Here is a 26375-nt window from a genome sequence, read left to right as displayed (position 1 = left end):
CTGCCAAACTTCGTTGAGCTGGGCTGGAAGTGAATTGGTAAAAGAAAACATAACATCCAAGTAGTTAGTGAAAAATCAAACTTGATAAAAATTTAAGTTTAAACTGCTATTTTAATGTTTGTATCAGATTATCATAACTGTACACCAGATGTTAAAGGGCTGTTTAGGACTGATGCCCCCATGAACAGGCTCCTCTATCAGCACATCCAGGACATGGGACAGGCGCTGCTCAGCCAGCACTGGGGTACAAGCATGGCTCTGCAGCAGAATGCAAGCTTCACGGCACAGAGGAAAGCAGGGTAGATAGGATATCATACACTACATTTGCAAAGTCAGCAGATGGATGATGATTATAGTATAAACAGCAACCTAGGTACCGTGACATAAAGCACCACTGCTGAACAGAACACCAAGTAGTTTGCACTTCTAAGACAAATTGAGTGATGGGAACTAAAGCTTCCCCAGCTCTCCCACATATGCTGCAAATTCAGGGGGATCTGCACAACACCTATTACACAGCTTTTAAAGTGCATGTCAGCCATCTGGGAAAGCAATGATGTATCAGTGGAAGACCAGGATGCACAACCAAAGGAACCATTCCCAGTAGTGTCATTCCCAGTGAAGGCAAGTCAATGAACGTCTGTCCTGCCTGTCTCCAACTTGCACGCATTCACAGCACAGGCAGCAGCCCTGGCCTGCCCCAAGGCAAGGCTCGCTACCCATCTGACCCCTGGGAAACACGGGTGAGAAGCCCACCAAGCTTTTAGCTCATGGTCAGAATTAGTACAGTTTTCACCCTGGCAGGGTAAGGTAGCCTGCTACCTCACAACAGTTTCATTTTGCCCACGAGCAAGGAGAAAACACGGGTTTATTTCCATCAGTTCAGCATCCTTACTCACATACAGATATTAGTAATCAGCCATTTGATTGATGAATACCAGTCCTGTGTTTCTTGGAAGACTTAGTCAATTTTCTAGATCTGTAACATTTAGATCTGTTTCACAGCACTCTACGATTTTAATTTTCTACATCATTTGCAAAGCCAACTTATTTACTGTGCACATGTATATCTGCTTAAAAATCACTTTTATTTATCACCAAGGAGTTCGTTCACAGATGAATACTTAAATCATTACCCTCTGAAATAATACTTTATTTCTAATACTAAATAGAATTAATATTTCTGTTAAAGGACTATTGAAATATTCACTATAGTAACAAGGAAGGGAAAATCTGCATGCCAGCAGTACCTGTAATGAAAATGCTGTTTCAGGGTCAATTTGCAGGCATTTGGAGGGCTGGGGGATGACACAACACAGTCACACTTGGATGTAATACATGAAGTCAGTTGCCACTGAAATGCAAAATATCCAGTAGTTTGGGGTTTTTAAAAAAACAAACAAACAAACAAACAAAACAAACCACAAGAGTTACCATCTGAAAAGCTACAGGTAGTGACAGTAACAATGCAATTCTGGGCTACCCACAAATATTGAGCAAAACAAGCCTAAGCTTCTGCACATCATGTCATTAACTGGAACACCACTGCAAATGCACAGCTGGCGATAACCACGGCAGCACAGGCAACAGGCCTCCAGCACATCCCTCCAGGCTGCAGGAGAACTGGCACCAAGAGAGCCGACAGAAAACACTGGAGATTTCAGCCCAAAGAACAGAGATATTTATATATATCTGAAATCCAGGAAGAGGAGAAAAAGCAATAAGCAAAGACTAGTTTCAGTACATCAGAAGGCATGAAAGATTTATTGCTGAAGCAAAAGTCTGAATGTGACGTCGTATGCGGCACAAATAGAGGTTATAGCACAGGACCACTTGAAACCAAAGCAAGACCTTCGGCAGACTGATGAACCACTTGGGAGCTGAAATCCTCAGGTACTCCCCTCTTCAAGAAGCAACCACCTCAAAATGAACACACCACGGGCAGAGAACAAAAACTTTTTTCCCCCTTTTTTGTTTAGGAAAAAAACAACAAAAAATCCAAAATCCAAGAAATAAGTGTCCACCAATGTAGCCAGTCAACCCAGACCGCTTACACCTCCAGTACAAAGGGCACTGAGATACCATTGGTAACCCCAGCATCCCAGATTCTGTCTGCAAGGAAGTCTCTCTGAGTATCTAGTCTGTCTTGAAACACAAAAATAAAGGATGCACTGAATCTGCAAAAACTGCCACTATTTTGTTGTTTGAGGGGTTTTTTTTAAATAAACTCTTAAAGTTCTGATAGTGATTAAAAAAAAACGGATATGTTGAAGATGTAAGCTGTTCTAAAGCAAAATGTGAGAACCAAGACAAGGCCAAGCAGACATTAGAGGCCATACCAGTCAAGACCACTCAGCAAGTCTTCAAAAGGAAACAAAGTCCTACTCTTAAGTGTAAAGTTGCATTTGTTAAATCACTATGAAAGATATCTTTTTTTCAGTCTGGGCAGGGCCTATATGCAGCAAGTTGTTTGCTGTCAAGAGTGATGTATACACTTCACTAAAATCTGACAGATTTTTTAAAACTTCACCTTTGAAGCAGAAGGAATGATCAGCACACAGACCACCAGCATGCAAACAAGATGGGTTTTTTCTTTAAAGTAAAATGAATATTTGTTTTTGCATTTGGGTTTGTTGGTTTTGTTTGTTTATTTTTTAACAAGTATCTTGCAAGGCTGGTTTTGATCAAGCTGGAGCATTCTGCTAACCCACTTGGAAAGCTGCAGCTTGGTGCAAACTACAGCCTGCAGCGCTTCTCTTTCCCTGTTGTCCCACGGCTGGCAGAGAACAGGGACCAAAGGCTACAGAGTTGTGTATGGATGGATGTTCCTAAAGCCCAAGAGATTATGGGTGGAAGTTTCTGCATGATCTAGACAACACAAAGGGTGCTGAGACCACAGTTCTACTATCAGGAAGGCTCCGGTTCTTACATGAACCAATTAATTTTTCAAATCAGAATCTGCTGGAGTAATAACTTACCATGTGACACATGAATCATTTGTTCATGGCTTGAGGGGAAAGCAAGATCCCTGAGGCTGCAAAATTGGCAGTAATCTCTTAGCCAGCATTAAAGAAAAAAAGCACTAAGACTTACGGACATATCAGCCGCATCCAAGAGATTCATGTTTCTATTGCTTTTCTAATACGTAATTATGGCTACAGAGGAGTATTGTTTAGCAATTAAAATGCTGATTTAACTAAAAACTCCTTGACAAACCTATTTTAGATTTCAACAAAATCGGGGCACTCAAATTAAAGGTGATTTTTAGTGCCAGGCTTAAATATGCAGTAACATTTTGAATTTCAACAACTTATAAAGCAAAATACCATTTGCAACAGAAGGGACTCAGGTAGTTGAATCAGACATCACCTGGAAATCACATTGTTCTATTGCTACAAGTGAAACCAAAGTGACTACTAAGTGCATCAAAGGTTATAGAGTGAGTACAAGTATGTACAACTTCCTGAAAGTTACAGGGAAAAAGACAGAAAAAAAAATCTGAGATACAGAAGGCTTTGGAAATACCAACAGGCCTAGGATCTTAACTTTTAAACACTTTGTAGGACAGGCTGTAGGGCAGTTTGCTGCTATTTGTAGCTACCTGAAAAAAAAAATATTGTTCAGATCTGAACTATACAGTAATATGTTACACAAAGAATTAAATAAGTTAAATGCCAAAGTTTTTGCCGTTACCATACCTGATACTAGCTAGCCTTGAAATCCTCCTCCCTCTTAATACAGCTGAAGGGAATTCAAGCGACCCATAGTTTGTGAGAGAGAAGAACAGATAACTTGGATGCTACTGTAATTTTCTTAATTCTTGGTTCTAAACTGGGACTCATGAGGAATCTTCCTACTAGACACATTGGCAAGTATCTCTCTTGCCTGACGCCTGTGTAGGGAGCAGCTCAAATCTAACCATGTCCCTGGGAATTGCAGATCACTGCTAACTTTGAGGCCTTTGAAAAATGACCTTTTAAATGTTCTTTTATCATAGTCAGATAACTGATTTGAAATGTGCTGCTGTGGGTTTGGGGTTTTTTAATGTGACATGGAACTGCCTTAACTGTGGCGTAAGCAGGTGGAAGAGGCAAGCATAGAAGGGAATTTGCTCCCTTGCACCAGCTTCTCTGGAGATGCAGAGTTACCAGTAATGCTCCTGGAGCCCACTGTTGTCCAGCTGTCCTCCACAACAGGAGAGAGTTTGCCTCTGCTCCCCATTGCCATCTGGCAGCAGGAGCTTGGGGAGTGCCTTTAATGAGCAGTTGTAAGGAATCCTGGGAAGGGAGGACTGGTTTTGCTTTCCAACTGATCTTGATTTACAAAGAATGCCTCAGGTCTACCTTGGTTTGCTACAGCTCCTCAGCCCACAACGGCGTAAGGGCTTCCTATGCATTAGTGCAGGTAGAAACGTGACCATTTAGAGAGGCAGTGTCACTGAATTATTTTTTGCACACCCAAAAATAAAACCAATCTGTTATTATGAACCTTTATTAAGCGGCTCACATTTCAGTATAAATCACACTAAAAAGATTTTTAAAAAAAGATATTTACACTACAGTGCTGACACATTTAAAATGAAAAAATTGGTATAAATAAGCTCTATGGAAAAGCCTGGAATTGTCAAAAAGAATTCTGGCTCATCTTACAAAAAATATATATGTTAAATGTCAGCTCTACTCTAAAACCTACAACTCAAAATTATTTAAAGACTTCTTTATGTTAAACCTGCAGTTTTTACAGTGCATCTGGCCCTAAGTGCTTTGATACTTCACAGTTATGGACAGGCACTGAGGAATGTTACAAAGCTACATAACTATTTTCCGTAACAGATGCGAAGGCAGGTCACACACCTGCCTCACAGAATTTATGATTCTTTACATTATTACATCATTAAGTTTAAAAAGGAATTTAAAACCATATATACAAATTTAGCACAAAAAATCATCCTCTCTTTGTCCATGCAGTTTGGAACACGACGAACTATGTTGTCTTGTATCATCTGGATGTACATGACCTCCAGGGCATAACTTGTCTTGTAGGTCCTTGCTGCTAGGCTCAAACTTAGAATCCATTTCCAACTTAAATGCTGTCAACTCAACACGATCCAATCTAGTCTGAACATTCTGGCCACCGGCCTCATGAGGTGCCGCTGTCTTTTCAGCAAGATCAACATTCACGGGTTCTTGTTTTATTCTGTGAGATGCAGTATGTTCATGTTTTAGCGGCATAAATCCCTGCTGCACATACTTTGTCTGCAGAGCATCTGAAAATTTGGTGTCTTCGGAGGTATTTTTGCTTGTCGTACAAACTCTGCTGTCAGCCTGAAGTCCGACAACCGAAGACTTGGAGTCTGCAGAGGTCCCTGCTTCAACAGTACTTGTATTTTGAGAAAGTTCTTCCTCTGAATGATACAGCTTGAGCCGGACATGCCAAGCCAAACTACACACAGCTGAAACTGTTTTAAACTGATGCACAACATTCCTTGGAATAAAATAAATGTCATTATCAAATAACTGAATTCTGGCATATCGAATGCCTTCCCTTCGCAGTTGATTAAGTTTTGCATCATCAACCCACTGGACACACTGAAGGGAAAAGAGCACAAAAAAGAGGGTGAGAACTCTGACTGAGGGTTCAGAGGACACCTGATCAACAACTGGCAGCATGCTTACCTGGGAGAGTGGAGGCTCATGCAAATCTAACTGCATCCGCTGAACTACCTCTAAGAAGTCCTCAGCATGAAAACAAATTACATCTTTGGTTATACGAGGCTGCTCAGACCTACAGAAGAGTAAGAACCACACAATCAGAAGCTAACTGACATGATACAGAGTAATAAAGGAAATGTACATGCAAGGATGAAGTGATAAAAACATGAAACGCCCAATCTAGCATAACCTACATTTTGAAGAAAAAAGGTTGTCTAAAACAGCTAATTCTCAAATACCACCTGTTTAAATTGGTTAAATTAACCACAATTTCTTTACAAGTAGCAGTAAAAGCAGCAATGAAAGGTCAACAAAACTTCTAATTTCAGTTTTAATTAACCTCTGTATGCCTTGATGCTGAAAGACAGACATCTCAACGACTAGTCCATTGTGCCCATCAAGTACCTCAAAGCATGCAGCAGTCTGACTAGTATTATGGCAAACATTAGCCTCAAACAGCTGCTTCAGGGTTGGCAGTACAGCTGCATCTACATTAAGCTCCACAGCGTGAGCAAGCAGCAAATATTCTGGCATCCTCTTCAAAACATCCCTTAAAAATACATTCTTCTTTGTGCTCACTAGAGAGCCACAGAAGAGCAAAATCTGAATTAGGGTTTGCCTCTGTATTCTAACAGTAAGGAGAAATCACCTCTTCACCAACATTTCCACCAAAGAAATGGATACCATTTATGCAATACCCCTAGAGACATTATTTAGGATTAGCTAATAAAAGGAAAAACTTGCTACCATCCTGATCACTTTCTGATCTAAAAGCCAAACTCAGTTCTTCAAAAGAAACATACAAAATAAGGTTCAGTGTTTGTTCTTGAGATATGTTGGGGTTTTAAAAGTTGGAGTTTTTTTAATGTGGTGATTTCATTTACATGGGAGAAAGCTCACATTGAAGGCATTTTGCAAGGAGAATTTATCAGCCTGGCTGGTGACTTTCTTCCTTTGCCCTCTGCAGTCTTCCCAGGACTGACAGGAGAGGAACAGCTGGCTGCCTGGCAGGAGCAGCAGGCCAACTGTGCTGCACAAAAGGGCTGAAGACAAGTAGGCATCCTCCTGCCTCCCTCCCTTGTGCGGGCCTGGGGCTCCCCCTGCCCCACATCCGTCAGGGATACAAGTTTGGATTTGCTGGGACCCAGGGGGGAAGCTGATGCAGCAAAGCAGTTTGAAACATTTCAAAATGTATTTAATGGATGTTCAAGCACTCTCTTCTAAAAGCAAGATGTTAATTTTAATACATACATGTAGTGTTATTAGCATTCTAAAAAGCAGGAATGACATGCAGTTTATTAGACTTTTTAAGCTGAGGAGACATGTTTGTTTTATTTGGGTCATGACCTCAATAAAGTTAAAAATAACCAGTCAGAGGCTATTTTCAGGGGAACTACTGAAAGTATGCTAGGGACAACTTTGAGACCGCATACTTCATTTTCAATTATACAAAGATGAAAATGTGTCCCTTCATTTTGGTCTATATAGTCCAGAAGAGGATTTAAGCACTGAAAGCAAGAAGTTTATGGGAACATCTCCAATCAGCAGCACTAATATATATATATATATATATATATATATATATATATACACACACACACATTAGCTACATTAAACTACTTTTAGTAATGCAGATATGGGTTTCATTTTTTAAAACTCTCTCTCTGCAGCTAACCACATTTGTAAATGAAGTTAAGAATTAAAAACAAAGATGACTTGCATACTAGAAGAACTTTAAGCCAAAGCCATTTTTTCACAGCCGTGTCTATTTTATACATTATACAGGAGAAAGTATAGTTAATGATATTTTTTTACATCATTCCCTCATTCCCTATACACACACACACGCAACAGTATGCGTTACCCACTGTGCTGCAATCCTGTCACAAAACATGAGAGCCTTCTTGCAAACACCACAGATAAGAATGACTGCCTTATAATTGTTCATTCTGCATTTTTCAGATTTGATATTTAGCACCACCTTGAGATTGTATTTTGTAAAACCAAAAGTTGTGTCACCCCCTACCCATGCAAAAGAGTAGTAGAATAGTTGTTAGATGTCCAAAAACACATTAAAGCCAAACAGAACTTCAGAAAAATACATTTTTGTCCCTACTAGCACACTACTAGAATTATTTTTGGCCTGTTTTTTTCTTAACCTCATTCGTCAGAAGGGCTGAACTTTATTTGCTTTAACTTTTTAAAAGGGGTTCAAGGCTACAGGTTTTACCATGAATATTTCTGACCTAATGCATAAAGCCCAGCAATATATAACAAATTCCTGTGACCACACAGAGAAACACTAACAACTTCATGCTCTGGAACACAGACTTGAAAGCTGCTAACTGAAGCACAAGACAGAGGGATTTAGTTTTGCTAGCGACAATGCCATGAAGTGCCCTTTGCTGTCCCTGTAAAAACCCACCCCAATTCCCCTCAAAAAAATCTTCAAAAGTTTCCATAATTTAAAGTGTCACTGGCATTTTGTAAGTTCCAAAGCTGCTCGATGTCACTGAAAAAAATGGAATTAATTGGTGTGATCACAACATCAGCGTTTATCAGACTTCAGTGCAGTGCAGTCTTCAAAAATGTTTGCTGATCATACCCAGAGCTCTTCTACAACTCGCAAATATTCTCAGAAATGAAACAAAGGCATCACAATCCAGTAATCTTACAAAACAGATCAAGAAACTGTTTTCTTTGAGAAAGTGAAAAATATTTATTGTTCTTTCAAATACTATGTTTTGTTTCCAGCTGTGTCCTTTATCCCTCAAAACTGCTTTTTGCCTCTTAACAGTTCTGTTCCTGTCTTCTCTGAAAGACACCGGTGATCCTAACATTAACATCCATTCCCATCAACTACTACATAAATCACCTTTTTTAAATCTACAGCAACGTCTTGACTGATTACAAAGCTTTTTTTATACACGTAGATAATTTTTACAGCAACTGAACACAAACTAACAACTCAGTTCAGCAAGTCTAAGAATTGTTTTATTTTCTCCTCTCAGCAAACATGAATTTCATAGGTGCTGTCTCACCATTACAACGTGTGCATTTTTATTGCCACAGTGCCCTAGTCACACCTGGAATATCTCCAACCTTCCCTTTGCTTCCAGAAAAACCCCACAACACACCTCATACTATACAGCATTCAGGACTTCCACTCATGCTGTTTCTTTTAAAATACATGTACTTGCAGCTTACAAATTACAAATTTATTGTCACGTGGAACGTTAATAAATGATGTTTCATTATCAGAAGCCATGACTAGGTCTCTTCATGGAAGTACAGTGAACTGGCTTTTCAAAATGATACAAAGAATGGAAAGGGAAAGAAGTCAAATCAAGCTTGAGATACATTACTTTCATTTTATTCTGTTTCCCTCCTTTATATAGGTCACTCCCAAATGTTTTATTCTGCATTGAGACATTTTCAGTCCTTACACTGAAGTGAAATGCTGTTACTTTTTCCATTCTTCCCAAAATGAAGTACATGCCAGTTTATTGGGCAGTTCTGCCTAGCTTCATACCCGTTTCCATATCACTTCTTAATCTATACAATTCTTGTTTTTACTAATCTTCTCAAGTTTAAAAGGAGTTTTAATGAAAGCTGAACAGACACCCTTTTCCACAAGTTCCAACACATGAGAGATCGTGGCTTAGATCTGAAATGCAAAAAAACCTTTGATAAAGCTTTGAGTCTCTCGTGTAAAATGTAATTTAAAATCATTAGATCTACATAGTGTCTCAGCTCTTGCCCAGCTACCTACCACTGCTCAGTCTTATTCACTCCTGTGTGTCACAGTCAGAGCAAGCAGAAAGTTTGAGGCTCCAGCTATCATCAGCCTGAGAGGAAGTAAACTGCAAAACCCGAGAGCCCAAAACACAAACACATCAACATCTGAACAATCTAGTTCTCTCCCAGCAGTGATTATTCAGTCTTCTATCTCAATGAACTCATGCACCGTAACAGAGATTTGTATCATTTTATCTAAAATGAATTCACACTACTAATATCTAGACAAAGAGCAAAAAGGTGGTTTTAGTATTTACATATGCAAAAATAACCTCCAAAACTAAGGTCATTCTCCCAAGCTAACGTCAGAAGATCCTGAAAAACGCTTCTTAGGTCTGAGTAGGGAAGTCCATATGATTACGGTCTTTTTATTTGGCTAAAGTGTAAACAGCTTCATATTCATTTCCTCAGTCTCACAAAGAAATTCCAAAGACAGACCTCAAAGAATATCACACAACCTCCAAGAGAACTCTTCCTAGGTGATCTACCATAAGTAAATCAGGGTTACAACAGCCACGACTTTGAAGCACAAGCATAAAGATGCTGCTCATCTCCAGACAACACAAAGAACTGCCAAAAGGTCTTCATGACCACCTCAGGCAGAAACTCAGGTCAATCCACAGGCACTACTTAAAGCAAAATAAAGTAAGAAGTGTTTTTACATCTAACATTGACTCAATTACAGCACCTCAATTACTGCTATTAAACTGTCATTGCAAGGCACCTTTCCAGTTCCAACCTGTATGCAATCTAGGAGAGGGCAGACAAACACATCTAGTGCACAGAGACAGAAGGAAAAAAAAATCCATCATCTACTAAGTCTTCATTAGATCTCTACTACTAGATTAACTTATTCTGTGCTCCTTGTACCAAGCGTAAAGGGAAATTTAGGCAAATACTTTTCAGACACCTAGGTAAGTCAATCAACACATACCACTCTCCACAGTGCACAGCCTTCAAAACTCCCACAGCAGCTGTAGTCTGTCGTTCAAAACCTTGTCCTATGTGATCTGCATGGGCTCGTGTCCGGTCTTCAAATAGCATTTCACGGGGTTCACTGGTTCGAGGTAGGTACTGCAAGTTTTTTATTTCATTGGTAGTTCTGTATAAGCAAAAGAGTGTTAGTCATATAGGAATTTATCTTATTTAACTCATTTCCACCATAGCAAATGGAATTGTTTGTCTCCCTTCAGTAGAACATGTAGTCAAATTAGAAAAAAAACAGTAACAGGGTAAATTAAAAACATTATGAACTATGCAAAAAAAAAAAAAAATCACAAGCTCTATGTAATAAAACACCCAACACACAACAAACCAACACCAACAGCACAGGTCAGGGTCCTGAGTGCATTTGAAAGGCCCTACTGACTAAGCTGCCTCACCTGCAGCCTCCGCCCACAAACCTAGACAATGAGCCCAGGAGTTCTATTTAAGCTCAGGTATGGACCTTCAGTCCTGGCTTGTGCCATGCTGCAGGAGCACTGGTCTTCACCTCAGCCATAGGTGGGCCACAAACTTACCTCTCAGTTTGACCTCCAGATAGCTCTGTCATGATGGATCTGCCTGGGGCTCACTGGACCTAAATCCTCGCTGGCAGGCTGACTTCCTCACTTCAGACATGCCTCATAACTGTGCATCTGTATCTGGGCTAAAGCCAGTCCCCAAACCCCAGGTCTGCCCTATCTGCCTCCCTGAGGCACTGTGAGACTGGGCCCTACTGTCATCAGCCCCTGGCTACCAGATACACACTTCAATTGTCCCTCAAGTCATTCTTCATCATTCATGTTCCTACCAAACCTCTGGCAAATGTGCAGGTATATTTAGCTCTATGTTGTAGAACTAGAAATGAAAAGCAGCAAAATATTTTGTGAAAGTGAAAGAAACTCTGCAGAGCAGGGACAGAGCCACAAGACCATTTTCTTGGCCACCTGGAGACAACATTTTCTTACATTTTTCCAGGAGCTGTTTATAATCATAATAGTCAAGGAGTGGAAGGGATATCTGAAGACTGCATAGTCCAACCTCTCCTACTCAACTAAAGCAAGCTGTCCAGTCAAGTTTGGAGCAACTTCACAAGCTCCTTAGGCAACCTATCCTACTGTTCAACCATCCATACAGTAAACTTTTCTCCTTTCTTATTTTAAAAGGAATTTCTTTTTATTGTTTGTGCTCATTACCTCCAGACACATCACTGGGCACTGCTGACAAAAAGTCCTTCTTAAAACCTCCCATTAGATACTTATACACATTGACATAACCATACTGAGCCTTCTTATCTCAAGAGTAAATCCCAGTTCTCGCATGCCCACCTTTCATGTCACCAGACCTGCTCCTGTATGTCCATGCCTGTCTTGGACTGGCAAGCCTGGAACTAGACACAATCACAGAAACACAGAACAGCAGGTGCTCAAAGGGACCTTTAGAGATCATCTAGTCCAACCCCCCCTTGCTAAAAAACAGGTCCACCTAGATCAAGTCACACAGGAATGCATCCAGGCATTATACTCCAGATGTGTCTCACCAGTCAAGAGCAGAGGGGAAGAATCATTCCCCTGCACCTGCTGGCAGTGCTCTTCCTCATCCAGTCCATGCAGCTGCTGTCCTGCTTTGCCACAAAGGCACAGTGATGGCTCATGGTCACCAGCAGCCCATAGTCTTCCTCTGCCAGGCTGCTGTCCAGCCAGTTGAGCCCCAGCCTGTGCACATACAAGGCTATTCCTCTCAGGTGCAGGGCTTTCCACACCTCTGTATTAATGTCAGGAGTCCACTCAGTTGTTTAATTTCTAGAGCTCCTCCAGGTCCCTCTCACAGACAGAGCAATTCTGTGGTGTATCAACCATTCCTTTTATTTTTGTATCACCTACAAACTTGCTGGGTGGGTGCTGTGTCTCTCCTGTACTCAGTGCTGGTGAGGGCCACACCTCAAATACTATGTCCGGTTCTGGGCCCCCCAGTTCAAGAAGGACAGCTGGGGAGAGTTCAGCACAGGGCCATAAAGATGATGGAGTGGAGCATCTACCTTATCATCAAAGGCTGAGGGAGCAGTGGCTATTTAGCTTGGAGGAAACTGAGGGGTGACCTCATTAATGTTTGCAAATATATAAAGGATAGTTGTCAGGAGGATGCAGCCAAGCTCTTCTCAATGATGTCCAATGATAGGGCAAGGGGCAACAGGTACAAGCTGGAACATCAGAGGTTCCAAAGAAATACAAGGAAGAACTTCTTCATTGTGAGGGTGACGGAGCACTGGAACAGGCTGCCCAGATGAGTTGTTGAGTCTCCTTCTCTGGAGAGATTCAAAACCAATTTGGACAAGTTCTTGTGTGACCTGCTCTAGGTAGTCCTGCTCTGGAAGGGGGGTTGGACTAGATAATCTTTGAGGTCCCCCCCAGCCCTTGATATTCTGTGATTCTGTGCCGAAGCATGTCCAGAGCAGGCAATGAAGCTGTTGAAGGGTCTGGAGCACAGGTCTGATGAGCTGCTGAGGCAGATGGGGTTATTTAGCCTGCAGAAGGGGAGGCTGAGAGGAGACAGGACCACTCTCTACAACTACCTGAAAGGAGACTACAGGGAGGTGGGAGTTGGTCTCTTCCCTCCAGTAATGAATGATAGGACAAGAAGAAATGGCCTCAAGTTGCACCAGAAGGAGGTTTAGACTAGACATTAGGAAGAACTTTTTCACTGAGAGGGTTAAGCACTGGAAGGGGCTGCCTGGGGAGGTGGTGGAGACACCATCCCTAGAGATATTTAAAAGCCACATAGATGAGGCACTGAGGGATATGGTTATATCTGAGTTACTCCAGTAGCAACTGCTCTCCAGCTGGACTTCATGCTGATGTCAATCTTTTGAGCAAAGAAGTTACACCAAGTTCTCAAAGTGCTTCACTGTCCATCAGTTCAGTTCATCCTTCATTAATTTGTTATGGGAGACAGGTGTCTAGTGTGGAAAGCCTTGTTAAATTCATGATAAACAACACCCTAGCACTCTTCTCGTCCTGTGACCCAGTCATTTTGTTGTAGAATGCTATCAGGTGCATAACACATGATTTACCCTTTGTAAAACAGTACTAACTACTCCCAGCAGTCATCTTACCTTTCATGTTTGTAGTTATGTCCTTCCTAGGATGAAATTCTGAAGCTGACTAGCCTGCAGTTCTCCAGGGCCTGCTTCTTACCCTTCCTACATGACTGGAGTGACATTTGCTTTCCTCCAGTCCTCAGAAGCCTTTGCCAATTGCCATGACCTTTCAAAGACAACTAAGAGTGGCCTTACAATGGTTATCTGCCAGCTCCTACAGCACCTGTGGGTACATCCCATCAGGTTCCATGGGCTTGTGTCTATCTAATCCATGTCCAAGATGTTCCTTAATCTGATTCTTCTTCACCAAAGGCAAATAGTCCCTGCTCCAGACATTCCTACTATTTCCAGGACCTGGCAGATTTTTTTACTGGTGAAATTTATCTTCAGCTAAGACAAGTGCAAAGAAAGCACTGATAATCTTGGCCTATTCTCTGTCCTTTGTCTCCAGGCCCTTTGCCCCATTCAAACACCTTACATTTTCCCTAGTGTTTCTTTCGCTATCTATACGCCTGAAGAAATCCTTGTTGCCTTTCACATCACTTGCCCAAGTCAAACTCTAGATGATTTTTGGCTGCACTCCCTTCATGGTTGGACACCACCTCTACGCTCCTTCTGAGGCACCTGACTCTACTTTTACTTCTTTTTATGTTTAAATTTTGAACAGAGAACTCTGAAGACAATTCCACATGACATATAATACCCAAGTTCTGCAGAGGACATTTGTACTCATAAGCTGATCCTTCTACCCAGTACCATAGCAAAGCTTAAAGATGTAATTTAATGTTGGAGGTGTTACCTTTCAGACAAGAGAGAAGCCCTTGTCCCTTGAGGTCTTTAAACATCCGCTCACATTTGAGAACAGAGGTAGTAATTCCAGTCTCAGGCCTAGTTGTGCACCTGTTCACACTTCCCTGCAGCTTTCACTTTGAATTCCTACTAAAGCTCCCAAAAGGACCACATCGTAACAAAACAAAACCACTTAGAAGCATATTTTGAGATAAAGATTCACAGAAATATGTATTAAGACACAGTATCAATTGGTATGAATTTGTATAGAAAGAACCAGACATTTAACAAGCAAAATAATTCAACATACCTCTTCCTTTTGAAAGGTGACTTTGGCATGTCAGCCACAGGGATCATCTGCTCTCCCGGACGTACCCACATAATGGGACCATCATCACTGTCTTTACGACTCTCTAATTTTAAACTAGAAAGTGTTCCCCAAGGCAGTGTACACTAATGGGAAATACAAGCCACAATTTTGAAGTGAGTTACTTTAAAAACTCTTTTAAAGAAACCTTTATCTATAATGATGAAAATATTTATTAGACCACTCAATTATTTATCACATACTCTCGCTTCTTTATAACAATACTGACAGTATATTGGCCCCATTTGCCCAACCCATTCCCTTCTCTCCTTACTTTTAAGAAGGGTGATTCTTCCAACATATCAAGGAATTCAGGGAAGTAATCCCCCACTTCCTCATCAACTGCTCCAACCAGGCTGATCTGTCTCATTGGGCCAGCTCTATACGTACCGTGAGAGTATGTTCTTTTTACCTACAAGTAGAATATGACAGCAAAAGTTATACCAACTCCACTACCACTCAAAGTTTACATTCCACCAACATTTATTCTCTATGCTTATATTTTCCAATTGATATTAGTTCTACAGTCTTCAGTCAATTACCGTGAACTCATCACCAAAGACAGAAGTTCTCAGAAAAGATACATAGCAACTTCTATTCTACTTGTTTTCAGGTCTGAAGGCAAGATTGAGTAACTATTGTCTTTCAAGAAAACATTCCATAGTAGTAACTGTGGAAAAATTACTAACAGATGTTCTGCTCAGGAACTAGCAAATAAAGAATCTTACCTGGATTACTCAAGTCTAGCTGAATTTCTACCCTTTTCTTGTAACAGTTAGGCAGAGGCTCAAGTTACAACTAATTAAACTCTAAACATTTCTTCTGCTAATCATGCTCTCCACTATGGTCTCTGTGAGCACAGTTAACTGGAGTTAATTATCACAGTGAAGACAAGGCTTGTAAAGAGTTAGTACAGGCAGAATGACAGTTATTCCTTCATTTTTGCTCTACTAACACATGTTATGCTCCCTTAAAACTTTAAGGGCTGTAACATTCACCTCATGAAAAATCTTCTATTTTCAACTTGAATAGAAGCACATACTGTTACAAGGTTTTTTCCAATAGTCTGGTCTGTCATGTTACATCAACAAAATACTCAGGCATAAGATTGATGAGGATCATTTTCCCCTTAAGCTTCCATCTCCTATTTAACAGGCTGAAAGACAGTGCTACGTTATTAGATGAAATGTGACCAGATCAGAACCGAGGGGAGAGCAGATGGATTACTGCACAAACCAAGTAAGGCTCTTGCACTCTCCTGCATCCAAAGCAAGAAAAGAAAAAGACGTGCAAGGAAAACACTTAATGACGTCCCACTTAGCTACAGTACTCATCCAACCAGATCACTAAAATTCCTAGCAATTATGGCAATGCAGAGGAGAATTAGCAGCAGTTCCTGACAACAAGACTAACTCACACAACATGGAAGAATACTGTGCCCTTCTAAGAGCTAGACTGATGTAACCAGATGCATTCTAGAAATGCAGAATGGAATACTCTTCCTCAGATCATCTTAGTCATCATACACACCCAGGAAATGTAGGACTGACTAAAAGTAGGAATTTACAAAATGTCTGAGGAAAGCCACTGGAGCCACACTGAAATGACCAGCCTAGCTGACAGCTGTATTCCCCAAATACTTAGTCATACATTCCTGTAGCTTTTTTTCCACGGACAACTGATGATTTTCTGATAATTATCAGAAAGCATTCATTTCTGCTGAATCTGCATCAGCGCAGTCCTCAGCTATGTCTGCATTGGCATAAAGCATTAGGACCTCATGCTACCAAAGCATAGGGGCAAGGACAAGACATTCCCTTGTCATAATTGCCTTATTGGACAGATCAGTTCTGAAGTACCCTAAAATCACTTTCTGAAGCTACAGATAGACATAAATCTGTTCCTGATAAACCTAACATGCAAAAGGATGCTTCTTTCGCTGGTCTAAGTAGCTCAGGATCCCACCATTGCAGGCCCAGATATTAAGCAGCTGTTTCCATCCACATGCCTGATAGGAGCAGTCAAAAAGGCAGGAAGATGATTCCTTTCTTTCTGCTACCGCTACATTCTCCCCAAATAACATGTGAGAGGGCAAGAGGAAATGGCCTCCAGTTGTGCCAGAGGAGGCTGAGATTGGGTATTAAAAAGATTCTTCAAGCACAGGAATAGGCTGCCCAGGGAAGGGGTTGAGTCACCATCCCTGTGGGTATTTAAAAGATATGCAACTGCAGCAATGAGACGGTTTAGTGGCACACTTCACTGGGCTCGATCTTAAAGGTCCTTTCCAATCTAAATGATTCTATATTTCATGTAGCATATGATAACCTATTTATGGAAGTAGTACAACTGAATACTCTACAACTTGCCCAAAATTACTAACTAACATTAAATTAGGAGAGGCTGTGAAGCTTTCAATTCACTCATCTGGCTTATATACCAGTATGTGTTGCCAGCAAAACTTAAACAATTTAAGTGTGGCATAATCGTTGCTTAATGTGGATCAAACAAGAAACTTCTTATATATTCCCCCCCCAAAAAATGTCACTAAAAGTTAGAACTGAAAGATCAGCTCAGCTTTAAGTATTATTTGTCCATCCCAATTCACTCCTAGCTCTCCCGATCAATTATGTCCCCCTCACTCAGCTTTTTAAGGCCCAGCTATAATAGCGTAAAAGTTATACACATTATGAGTGGTTTCTTGTGAAATCACATTCAGAGTTGTATAACTGCAAATACACAGAACAAAATGTTTGTGCATTTAAGAACTGTGGTAGGTTAATCCCAGGCAGCAGCAAAGCACCTTCCACTCCTTGCTCACTCAGTTCCCCAGTGATGAGACACATGGCAGAGAACAAGAAAAGCAAAGATATGCACAGGTCCAGATAAGGACAGTTTAGTAAGTGAAGAGGAAAAACGACTGACTGGCATTTTTCACTATTCACTACCTCCCATGGGCAGACTAATTTCCAGCCAGTCTCCGAGCAATAGTCACCTTCCAGACCAACACATCCCCTGTATTCCCTTGCTTTTTATTGCTTAGCAGGGTGTTATATGGCCTGGAATACCCCTGCAATCAACTTGAGTCAGCTGTCCCGGCCATGTCCCCTCCCAGCTTCCTGACTGCTCACCAGAATAGGGAAAATGAGAAAGCCTTGACACTGTGCAAGCACTGATACTGTCCCAGCAATCACCAAAATACCAGTGTGTTATCAACAGCTTTAGTCACAAATCCAAAACACAGCCTCGTAATAGCCTGCTACAAAGAAAATTAATCTATCCAGATCCAGGATAAACAGAAAATCAACTGATGCTGGTGATGAAACAGAAGATCTGCTCTTTTTCCCTATTTCCTGCTAGCATTAGGTTTTCCAAAAGTAGATGGTGAGATTGCTTAGGGAATCGATCCAATTTTAATCCACTAATAAACTAAAGAAAAATGTTTCAATTTTTTTACCAAAATTATATAATTAAAAATTAAATAAATACCCAGGCCATGAAAAATAACATCTGGCCTCAAAAAACAAGAGGGAACTGGGAAGAGGAGGCAGTGAAAATAGACTTCTGTCTTATCTCTTCCATGGACTGGGTTATAGCATCCTCAGCTCAGCTTAGGGGTTGCTGTTTAAATGACACCATCTTAAATTAGGCTAAAGAAGCAGAAAAAAAAAAATCCAAGTTGAGGTCATTCTTAAAGGGAAGAACTCACTAGCACACAAAATTCATTTTCATTCCAAAATTAGACTACTACTAAGTAATAGTGTGAAAATATCCAAAACCTTCCATAAATGTTTGAACAATGACAGAAGTAAAATTAATCCTCTTAAACACAAATATTAAACCAAATACAGTCTGTGGTATAGCAGATAACATTTTCCTTCCATTTTACTGCCAGTATCCGTTGGCGGTTTTGTTCAAAGGAAGATAAAAAGATTCCTCTAGATCCTTCTAAATTCACAGGAGTAATGCAGATGCATTAAAACCAGTACTTCTTGATTGAATTCTATACATTAAATTATGCACTTGCCACAAATCAAGTACTATACACCTTTCATAAGGTAATCTTCATTAATGTAATTTTATAGGTTACAGTGTGACTATGTTGTTAGTGTTACAAATTTGCCCAAATAAGTAGCTTGAACAATCTAAGTATAGAAATGTGTAACAGAATAAAGACAAAAGCCTAACTTCTTTCATCTTATGTAGCTTAAATTTGTAGCATGTTACCTAAAAACCACACAAATGGAAATTGTGTCATTCACTTACATAAAGGTTCTGCAAAATTATGACAGTAAAAGTAATACTGAATTCAGTATTAGTAAAATTGTTTCTGTGACTATTATGGCATCAACTGACTTTTCAGTGTAATTTAATTAGCTTAGTTTTAAGTAAGGAGTTGTAAAAAGCAAATCTTTTGGCATAAACATCTTGGTGTTTAAAAGAATCTTGAGACGGTATCTGAATATATACTTAATACTGACAACAATGTTTGAGCATTATCATCCTACAAATAAGACACTATCAGACACATTTCAGACACTACATATTCGAGAGGTTTCTGTTTTCTCTCCAAGACACAAACTGCAAGGAACAGGCCGGAGAACTCAAGCATTTCACGAGATTATTTTAAAAAGTGTAAACTGGGGCAAGCCACAACTGAATTTCTGGTTTTAATATATTAGGAATTGGGGTGGGTTTTTTTTAGTTAAAGTTCTAACATTTCCCTGGAGACTTTTGAAGGTTCAGATTTCTTTCAGATTTCCAGCTTTAAAACCAGGAAGTCTGGAAAAGCCATCCAAACAAAAAAATCCAGATCCACTGAACCCAAAGTAATTTCAAGAAACCCACAAGGCAAGCCCCACCAAAGACCAACTAAAACATCAAAAACATGGAACCCCCATAAAAATATGCTGGGAGATCAGAGGGAATAGTGGATTTTCACTTCGCTGCACAATTGCACAGGCAATGCATTTACTTCTATCTTAGATTAGAATGCACTTCTAGCTTAGAATTGAGAACGTTCAGCTTCAGATTCACTGTTACTACCCTAAATTTGTTTTTATCTCAAATGCTGTTGCCATGAAGAGTCAATGCAGCAGACTTTCTCGGTATATTTTGAGGAAGTACCCAAAAGGTTTTTCTGTTCCTTGCCAACGCTCTTCAAATCCTTAAATGCTTACATTCATTTTTGGTTCCAAATGGGAACTGATACTGAAGCATCAACATGTCAGTGAACAAATACTAATCAAAATTGCTTTGAATTTTAAAATACTTGCAAATGTACTCATCTACTTTTTACTCATAAACCACATGTACCTCATACTACTATTTTTTTCTCCTTTTTTTTTACATCAGGGTTTTGGTATCAGGCATTTCTAGCATTACTCCAAGGTCATCCATTATCACTGAAGCTTTCCTTTCAACAAATATACCATTTCTCAATTGGAAATATCTGCAAATGCAATCTGCAGCATAGTTCCATCAGTGGCCTTTTTCCACTGTGGTTTATCACTTCACATATCTCACCTTGCAGTCAAATATTCAAACAACATGACAGAAAGACATTTTTAAAAGCATGACAACTTATTGTTCTGAATTCCAGTGACACCACATATAGTGAAGCAACCGATAAAAGAATAATAAAAAAAAAAGAATAGCATCAGTTAGGTATATTCATATAATGCTCTTGTAACTCAGATTATGGAAAGGTTCTGTCTCACACGCTGTCTAAGCTACCTGTATAAACCTCTAGAGCTTTGCTTAGGTTTGGGTTTTGTTAATACAGAATATGTGACAATATATGGTTGAAACTGTCAAGAAACCATCTGGAAAGGTAACTGTTTTCTAAGCGGAAAACAAATGAACAGGTATTGCAGATTTCTAATGTCATTCCATGTGAACTGATTCTTTCCTCAGTGGTATTCAAGAAGTTAAAACTTTCTTTGAAGACAATAGGCTGCCATCATTGATCAAAAAAGTCTTATGTATAGTCTTATAGAGTATTTGATTAAAAAGAACAAGTCAAAATTTTCATCATCCAGAGGGAAAAGAAAAAATAAAAAAGGGCTGCTGTAGAAAGCAGTAGGTTAAAACTTGTTAATAACTAACCAAACATTCAAAAAGCTTAAAAGCAAAGAGCTAATTCTACTGAAAGCAAAGTTCTACCAAAAGCTACCGAAAAGAGACACACAATTCCAATATAAAGAACTCTTTTCAGAATACAGGAAATACTATATGGAAGTGGACACTGGACAAATTTGCAATTAAAAACTGAAACACTAACCAATTATTTCAGATTTTATTTAAAAATTATTTTCAGCAATTCCCCTCAAATCCTAGAAGAACAAATATTTTCAAGCAGGATTTCACAAATTAGAAACACAGTAAACAGCAAAAACCTCTCTGCAGAAGATAAAATGTTAAGATACATGAGGAAGACAGCCAAGAGAAGATAATATTAAAAGTGACTATGAGAGATTTGGAATGAAGACCTCTGTATCCAGAACTTAAAGAAGCGAGAACAACCACTGATTTGAAAAGTTATAATAAAAACATAAACTATCATCACTACTGCACTTTTTCCTCTAATTTACTGATGATTTTCTTGATACTATCTGAATATCATCCAGTGTCCACCACAGTTAACACAGGCAACACAGAATAAACTACTTCACACTGGGGGAAAAAAACACAACAGAAATGATTCCTCTCAAGATGCGACCTGCCTAGTGTTATGGAACAGGGCTGATTGTTAGGTCCCACACTCATCCTTGAGCTACCTCTGCACAGTAACCTACTGTTACTTGCCAACTCAGCAAACAACAACAACAAAAAAAAAAATTTCAGCAGTAGGTTAAATTTTCTGCTGGATTTACAAAACAAGGTGGCTCATCAGTTCAAGAAGCACCACAGCTTGTCACAAGAAAATGGAACTAGGAGCAAAGAAGCATTGAGGATAGTTTGTTTTAGCAGCAACAAGTGCTAGATCAGCTCTGACATTTTGTCTAAGTGCACACTGAGCAGTGTAAAACGCAAGTGACATCTTAAAATAAATAGGCTTACTGATGAGTATCCTCACATACCTTTACAGCAGAAAGGCAGCAGGCTAGAAAGAAGTAAAGCTTTAATAAAATCAATGAGAACTCAAAACCACAAAATAGTCTTCAATGGGAAAGAGGATAAGCACATCATCTTAAATACACAGGTGTCAAGAGAAGCAAGATACAGACAAGTTAAAGATCACTTGGCCTAGTTTCAATTTCCAGAAAAAAAAAAACCACACAGCTAGGTAGATACTCCTGTCTAATCAACTAGACAATAAATAGTAAAAGCTAATAAATACAGACATGTCAAAAAACCCCCAATCCAGTTAAACTAACATTTCTTTCTATGACAGCATAGGCTTTTTCAGAGAACCTGTACACATGTGACATCTGCTAAAAAACATTGTCTAGTGACAGCAAAGAGTGGGCAGTTTTGTCTGTGTTCACAGAACTATCAACATGAAAGGACCAATTCTGCTGTGTACAGGCAGGATCTTTCCTTTGAACACCATCTATGCATATAAAACTTGCACGTAACACAAAGGTGTAAGTCCACTCCAGAAAAAGATCAAAACTAACAAGATGTTTGATAAACTGGAGAAAGGATCTGTATACACAGGATATCATTCAATTTAAATAAAGAACTACACGCAAATATTTATATAATAACCTGCATAAACAGGAAAAGCGGAGTGACTGCTACAGATGAGAAGTTGCTCTGAAAAAGGCAGGAAGAGATAACAAAGAGCAATAATTTGCAAGACACTTGAAGCTATATTCTCATACTCCTTGTCAACAATACATCAGGCAGTCACTGCCTGTTTTCAGTACTGTATTTTCAGAAAAAAATCAGGATGATTGAAGAGAGTTGTTAAGCAATATTCAACTACAGAGAACACAAAGAAAAGCACAGACTGTTGGCCTGTCCACTCAAGATCAGACTAAAAGGACTAGCAGGAGGATTAAGATAAGAAGACAAACGAGAGGAACTTTCAACAGATTTGTTCAGGAAGTGTGGAATCACCCAGAGATCCCCAACAAACACATCAGACAAGTGTTTGTCAAATAAGGCTTAAAAATCATTAGTTCTGTCTTGAAGCAAAGAACCTCATGTGAGCCTCATTTCAGTGTTTTAATTAAAATTTGCAAACCAATATGGAAGTTTCTTAAAGCTAAAGAAGGCCAAGATAGATAATCAAAGCAGACTTAAAACAGACCTCCTACTTTGACATCAGAAAACCAGTCACCTCTCAACTGAGACTATACAACTGCAGCTCAGGCCAAAAGGGAACACAGAACCACAGAGGTTTTTCTAACATAAAAACAGAAAACTACATTAAATATCTCATTGAAATACATCACAACAGCACATTAGAATCCCTTTAAAAGATTCACAAAGAACAAGATAGGAGAATATTATCAATTTCCTCAAGACTAACAAGTTATGCAATAATTTAGTATCTTTTATAAAGGAAGGTAAAGGCAGAAACAGAGAGGTAACTGATACTAATGGACAGGAAATCTGAAGGTTCAAACCACAAAGTTCACAACCTACAGATTCAAAAAAGGGTCTTGCCATATCCCTGATGGATGAGCACTCTGACACAATAACACTGTGACTACTAGCCTTTTAAAATTCTTCCTAGGCATCTTTTATACAGGCCCTCATCAGCAAGGAGAATAGTAAGCCAACAAAACCTTTCAATTGTAGCAGACCACCCAACACAAAATAAGCAGTCAGAATAAGACCAAAAAAATAATAAAATCATAAGGAAAAACAGAATCAGTCTGCTAGGCAACCAAGATAAAACATTCCAGTAGTCATGCTGCACAGACCAAATGAGTAAGTCTCATGTACACTGGTATACGCTATTTATATCCCTGCATGTTCACAAAAATACCAGGACCCAAGTATTTTCTGGCAAGCAACCCAACTCTGACAAGTGATAAAAAGCTACAAAAACTAACTGAAAAACTGAGAGAAAATAAAGGAAAAGAAGAGAGCAGAACTAAATCTGCAGCCAAGTAAAATATAAGTTAGCAAACAGACTATGAAGCTGACTGCTTCAACAATATAGTTTGTCTTCTTTCATCTACTCTCTCTGTTCCTCCATCACTTACAGAATAATGGGAAATTACCATCTCAACCCCAACAATCACATGACCGATTACATATATTGATAATACCACTGTAATACCAAGTTAACCCATCCTTTAAGTAAAATAACTCCATTATAATTCACTAAAAATATTTCAGTTTTCCTTAACTCTTTCTTTAGGGCTGATACTAGCTCAGCTGCTATGCATTAATGCTGTCCAAGACAACAGGTTGGACTTGAATGTACTTAAAAAGACAGATGCAATTTGGTGGGGGGTTTTATATAAAACAGCTTAGAGGAGGCTCTAGGTAGCTTCCAAGTTATGCTCTGTGATTTTTTTTTTTTTACTATTGAAGTACTTATTCAGTTGACACACTTCACAAAATTAAAATACTTCACAGACTATTCAATTCCATGGCAATGGAAGTTTTCTTCACCAGCACTACAAACTCTCGCAACATTTCAGTTCTGCATACCCTTGTGGATAACACACACTGAAAATGTGTCAATAAATGCAATACTGTTCCATGCAAAGTGTTTATGTAGCCAAAGAAAAAAAAGGGTTCTCATCAAAAAGATGGCATAACTTACACTTGAACTCTTCATAATTGTCTAGAAAGCCGAGACAAAAAATAGTTTAAAGGTGTTCGACGTGACATCTAAATTGATAATTAATGAGTTAAATTAGTCAGTTGTGAGATGAAGTTAACATCATCAAAGACAGAGTGGAGTTTCTTTTTTTCAGAGTACCTGTACAGGTTTTACATAATGCCCTCATCAACAAAGTGGCAATCTGAGAAAGTCAGAATCAGTTTCCCCTGAACTTAAGATCTGAAATATAAATAATTTATATGCAACAGTAATGTATCTTCTACAGTAAATAAATAGCAGAGGTGACGTTGAATCAGTGCCTGTTAAGAGAGTATACAGTCACCTCCCCAGAAAATAAAAATACTCTTAAATTTCCAAAAAGAGATTCACAAGTTGCCTGCCACTTTGTCACATAACTGCTTTCAAGAGTATACAACTCATTGAGGGGAAATGCAAAGTGATAAGGATGAAATTAGCAGCTAAGTTGACCACCATCAAGTTCTCCTTTAAAGGATGGATTTAGAAGCCTCAGACTAGAAATGCAACTAATTAACTGTATCCTACACAGGTTTTATGTACAAGACTCTTCAAATGTATGAAATCATTTCAGTTTTACAAAGAAGGTCATATAGATAAACTACAGTTCAGATGTCCAAACAGTTGCAGCTAAATCATTTTAACCCTCCAATTCAGCAACAGAAGCAAATCCAAAGAAACCTACACACACACACACACACACACAGAGGCAAACACTTCCCCCTCCCCCATCAAATCCAACTTGGTCTCAGTTAACAGGCTCCTTACCTTTGATATTACAGTACTTATTACTTAAAGAACTGCCTTGTTTCTAGTCTTCCAGGTCACCCACACAGCACAACTGTAACTGTATTCTAAAAAAACCCATTCACAGTTGTTTGAAACCATTATATGACTTTAGAAAGTAAAATGCATAACCTCTTACCTGAGCATGAAAATTTGACATAGTCGTTGTCTCTATATCTTTCTTTCCCAAAATCTCCATTTTCACTGGTGAATTGGGAAAATTAAATGAAAAGTAGTCTAAAAAGTCAGGTAAATAAGTAGCTGCCCCATGAACAATACCCATTACATAGTAAGCTGCACAGTTTTCATTTTCACTAAAAACCAGACCCACAAACTCTTCTGCAAATCTCTCCATCTCCACAGGAGATAAGTGGGAGAGTTCATTACTGTAGGCATGGATAACTGATGCACCTCCGTTAGGCTGGTGCTCAATATGAATCAGCTGTTTGAACTCCAATGTGTCCAACCTTTTGAGTTTATTTTGAACCCGTGGCTCCTTTAACGAGACAAATGGAAACTCACTGTTCTCTGGTATCTTGGACTCACAGTCCTTCTTGGGATCCATATTTTTCCCATTGAAATCCTTAAGATGATCATCTATGATGCCTTTGGCTTCCTGATGCTCAATGTCAGAAACCAATCCTGAGCAGATGGTCTGAATAGATTTGCTGTACATTTTTGGACGCTTCCTCTTCTCATTCTCTTTATGTTTCTTTTTCTTTTTCTTCTTAACTTTTTTAATCTGTAGCTCTTCCGCATTGGTTTTTGGTTTCTCCTTCCCACCTGTTAAGAAGAAAACGAAGAATTTTTAAGTATCATCACATACAAAAACTGTATTTAAAGCTCAGGATTTCAAGTTACCAAAAGTTCACCATGGCATGCGAAGACCAGAGATCAATGGCAAGAGTCATAATGAGTATCTTACTGAAAATGAGTAGTAGAAGAAACACTGCCACATTCACGTTGTGACGGACAAATAAACTCGGTCAGAGGGGGAAAAAATTATAAAAAAGCAAGTTTACCAAGGCTGCTTTCATGAGTCAATTCCTAATCATAACCTTAACTTATCACTATTTATTA

The 26375-nt window shown here is 39.2% G+C and overlaps 1 protein-coding gene across 2 annotated transcripts in view; it reads right to left on the bottom strand.

Annotated features, from left to right (window-relative positions):
- Positions 1–1071: 1071 nt before the first annotated feature.
- The window catches only part of RSBN1L (round spermatid basic protein 1 like), a 50098-nt gene continuing 24794 nt past the window's right edge, over positions 1072–26375 (bottom strand). The window contains exons 3-9 of one of the 2 annotated variants that reach the window (XM_062019512.1): positions 25818–26078; positions 25435–25499; positions 15018–15155; positions 14687–14829; positions 10444–10611; positions 5676–5784; positions 1394–5588 (exon numbers count right to left, since the gene is read on the bottom strand). In XM_062019512.1, coding sequence (XP_061875496.1) covers positions 4932–5588; positions 5676–5784; positions 10444–10611; positions 14687–14829; positions 15018–15155; positions 25435–25499; positions 25818–26078 — 1541 coding nt within the window. In that variant the 3' untranslated portion in view covers positions 1394–4931. Of the gene's footprint in view, positions 5589–5675; positions 5785–10443; positions 10612–14686; positions 14830–15017; positions 15156–25434; positions 26079–26375 lie in introns of both variants that reach the window. The other variant, XM_062019503.1, reaches the window with a different exon arrangement.

Source organism: Colius striatus, chromosome 1 (assembly GCF_028858725.1).
Source record: "Colius striatus isolate bColStr4 chromosome 1, bColStr4.1.hap1, whole genome shotgun sequence".
NCBI classification, from domain to species: domain Eukaryota; kingdom Metazoa; phylum Chordata; class Aves; order Coliiformes; family Coliidae; genus Colius; species Colius striatus.
This window is presented reverse-complemented; position numbering and strand designations above follow the sequence as displayed.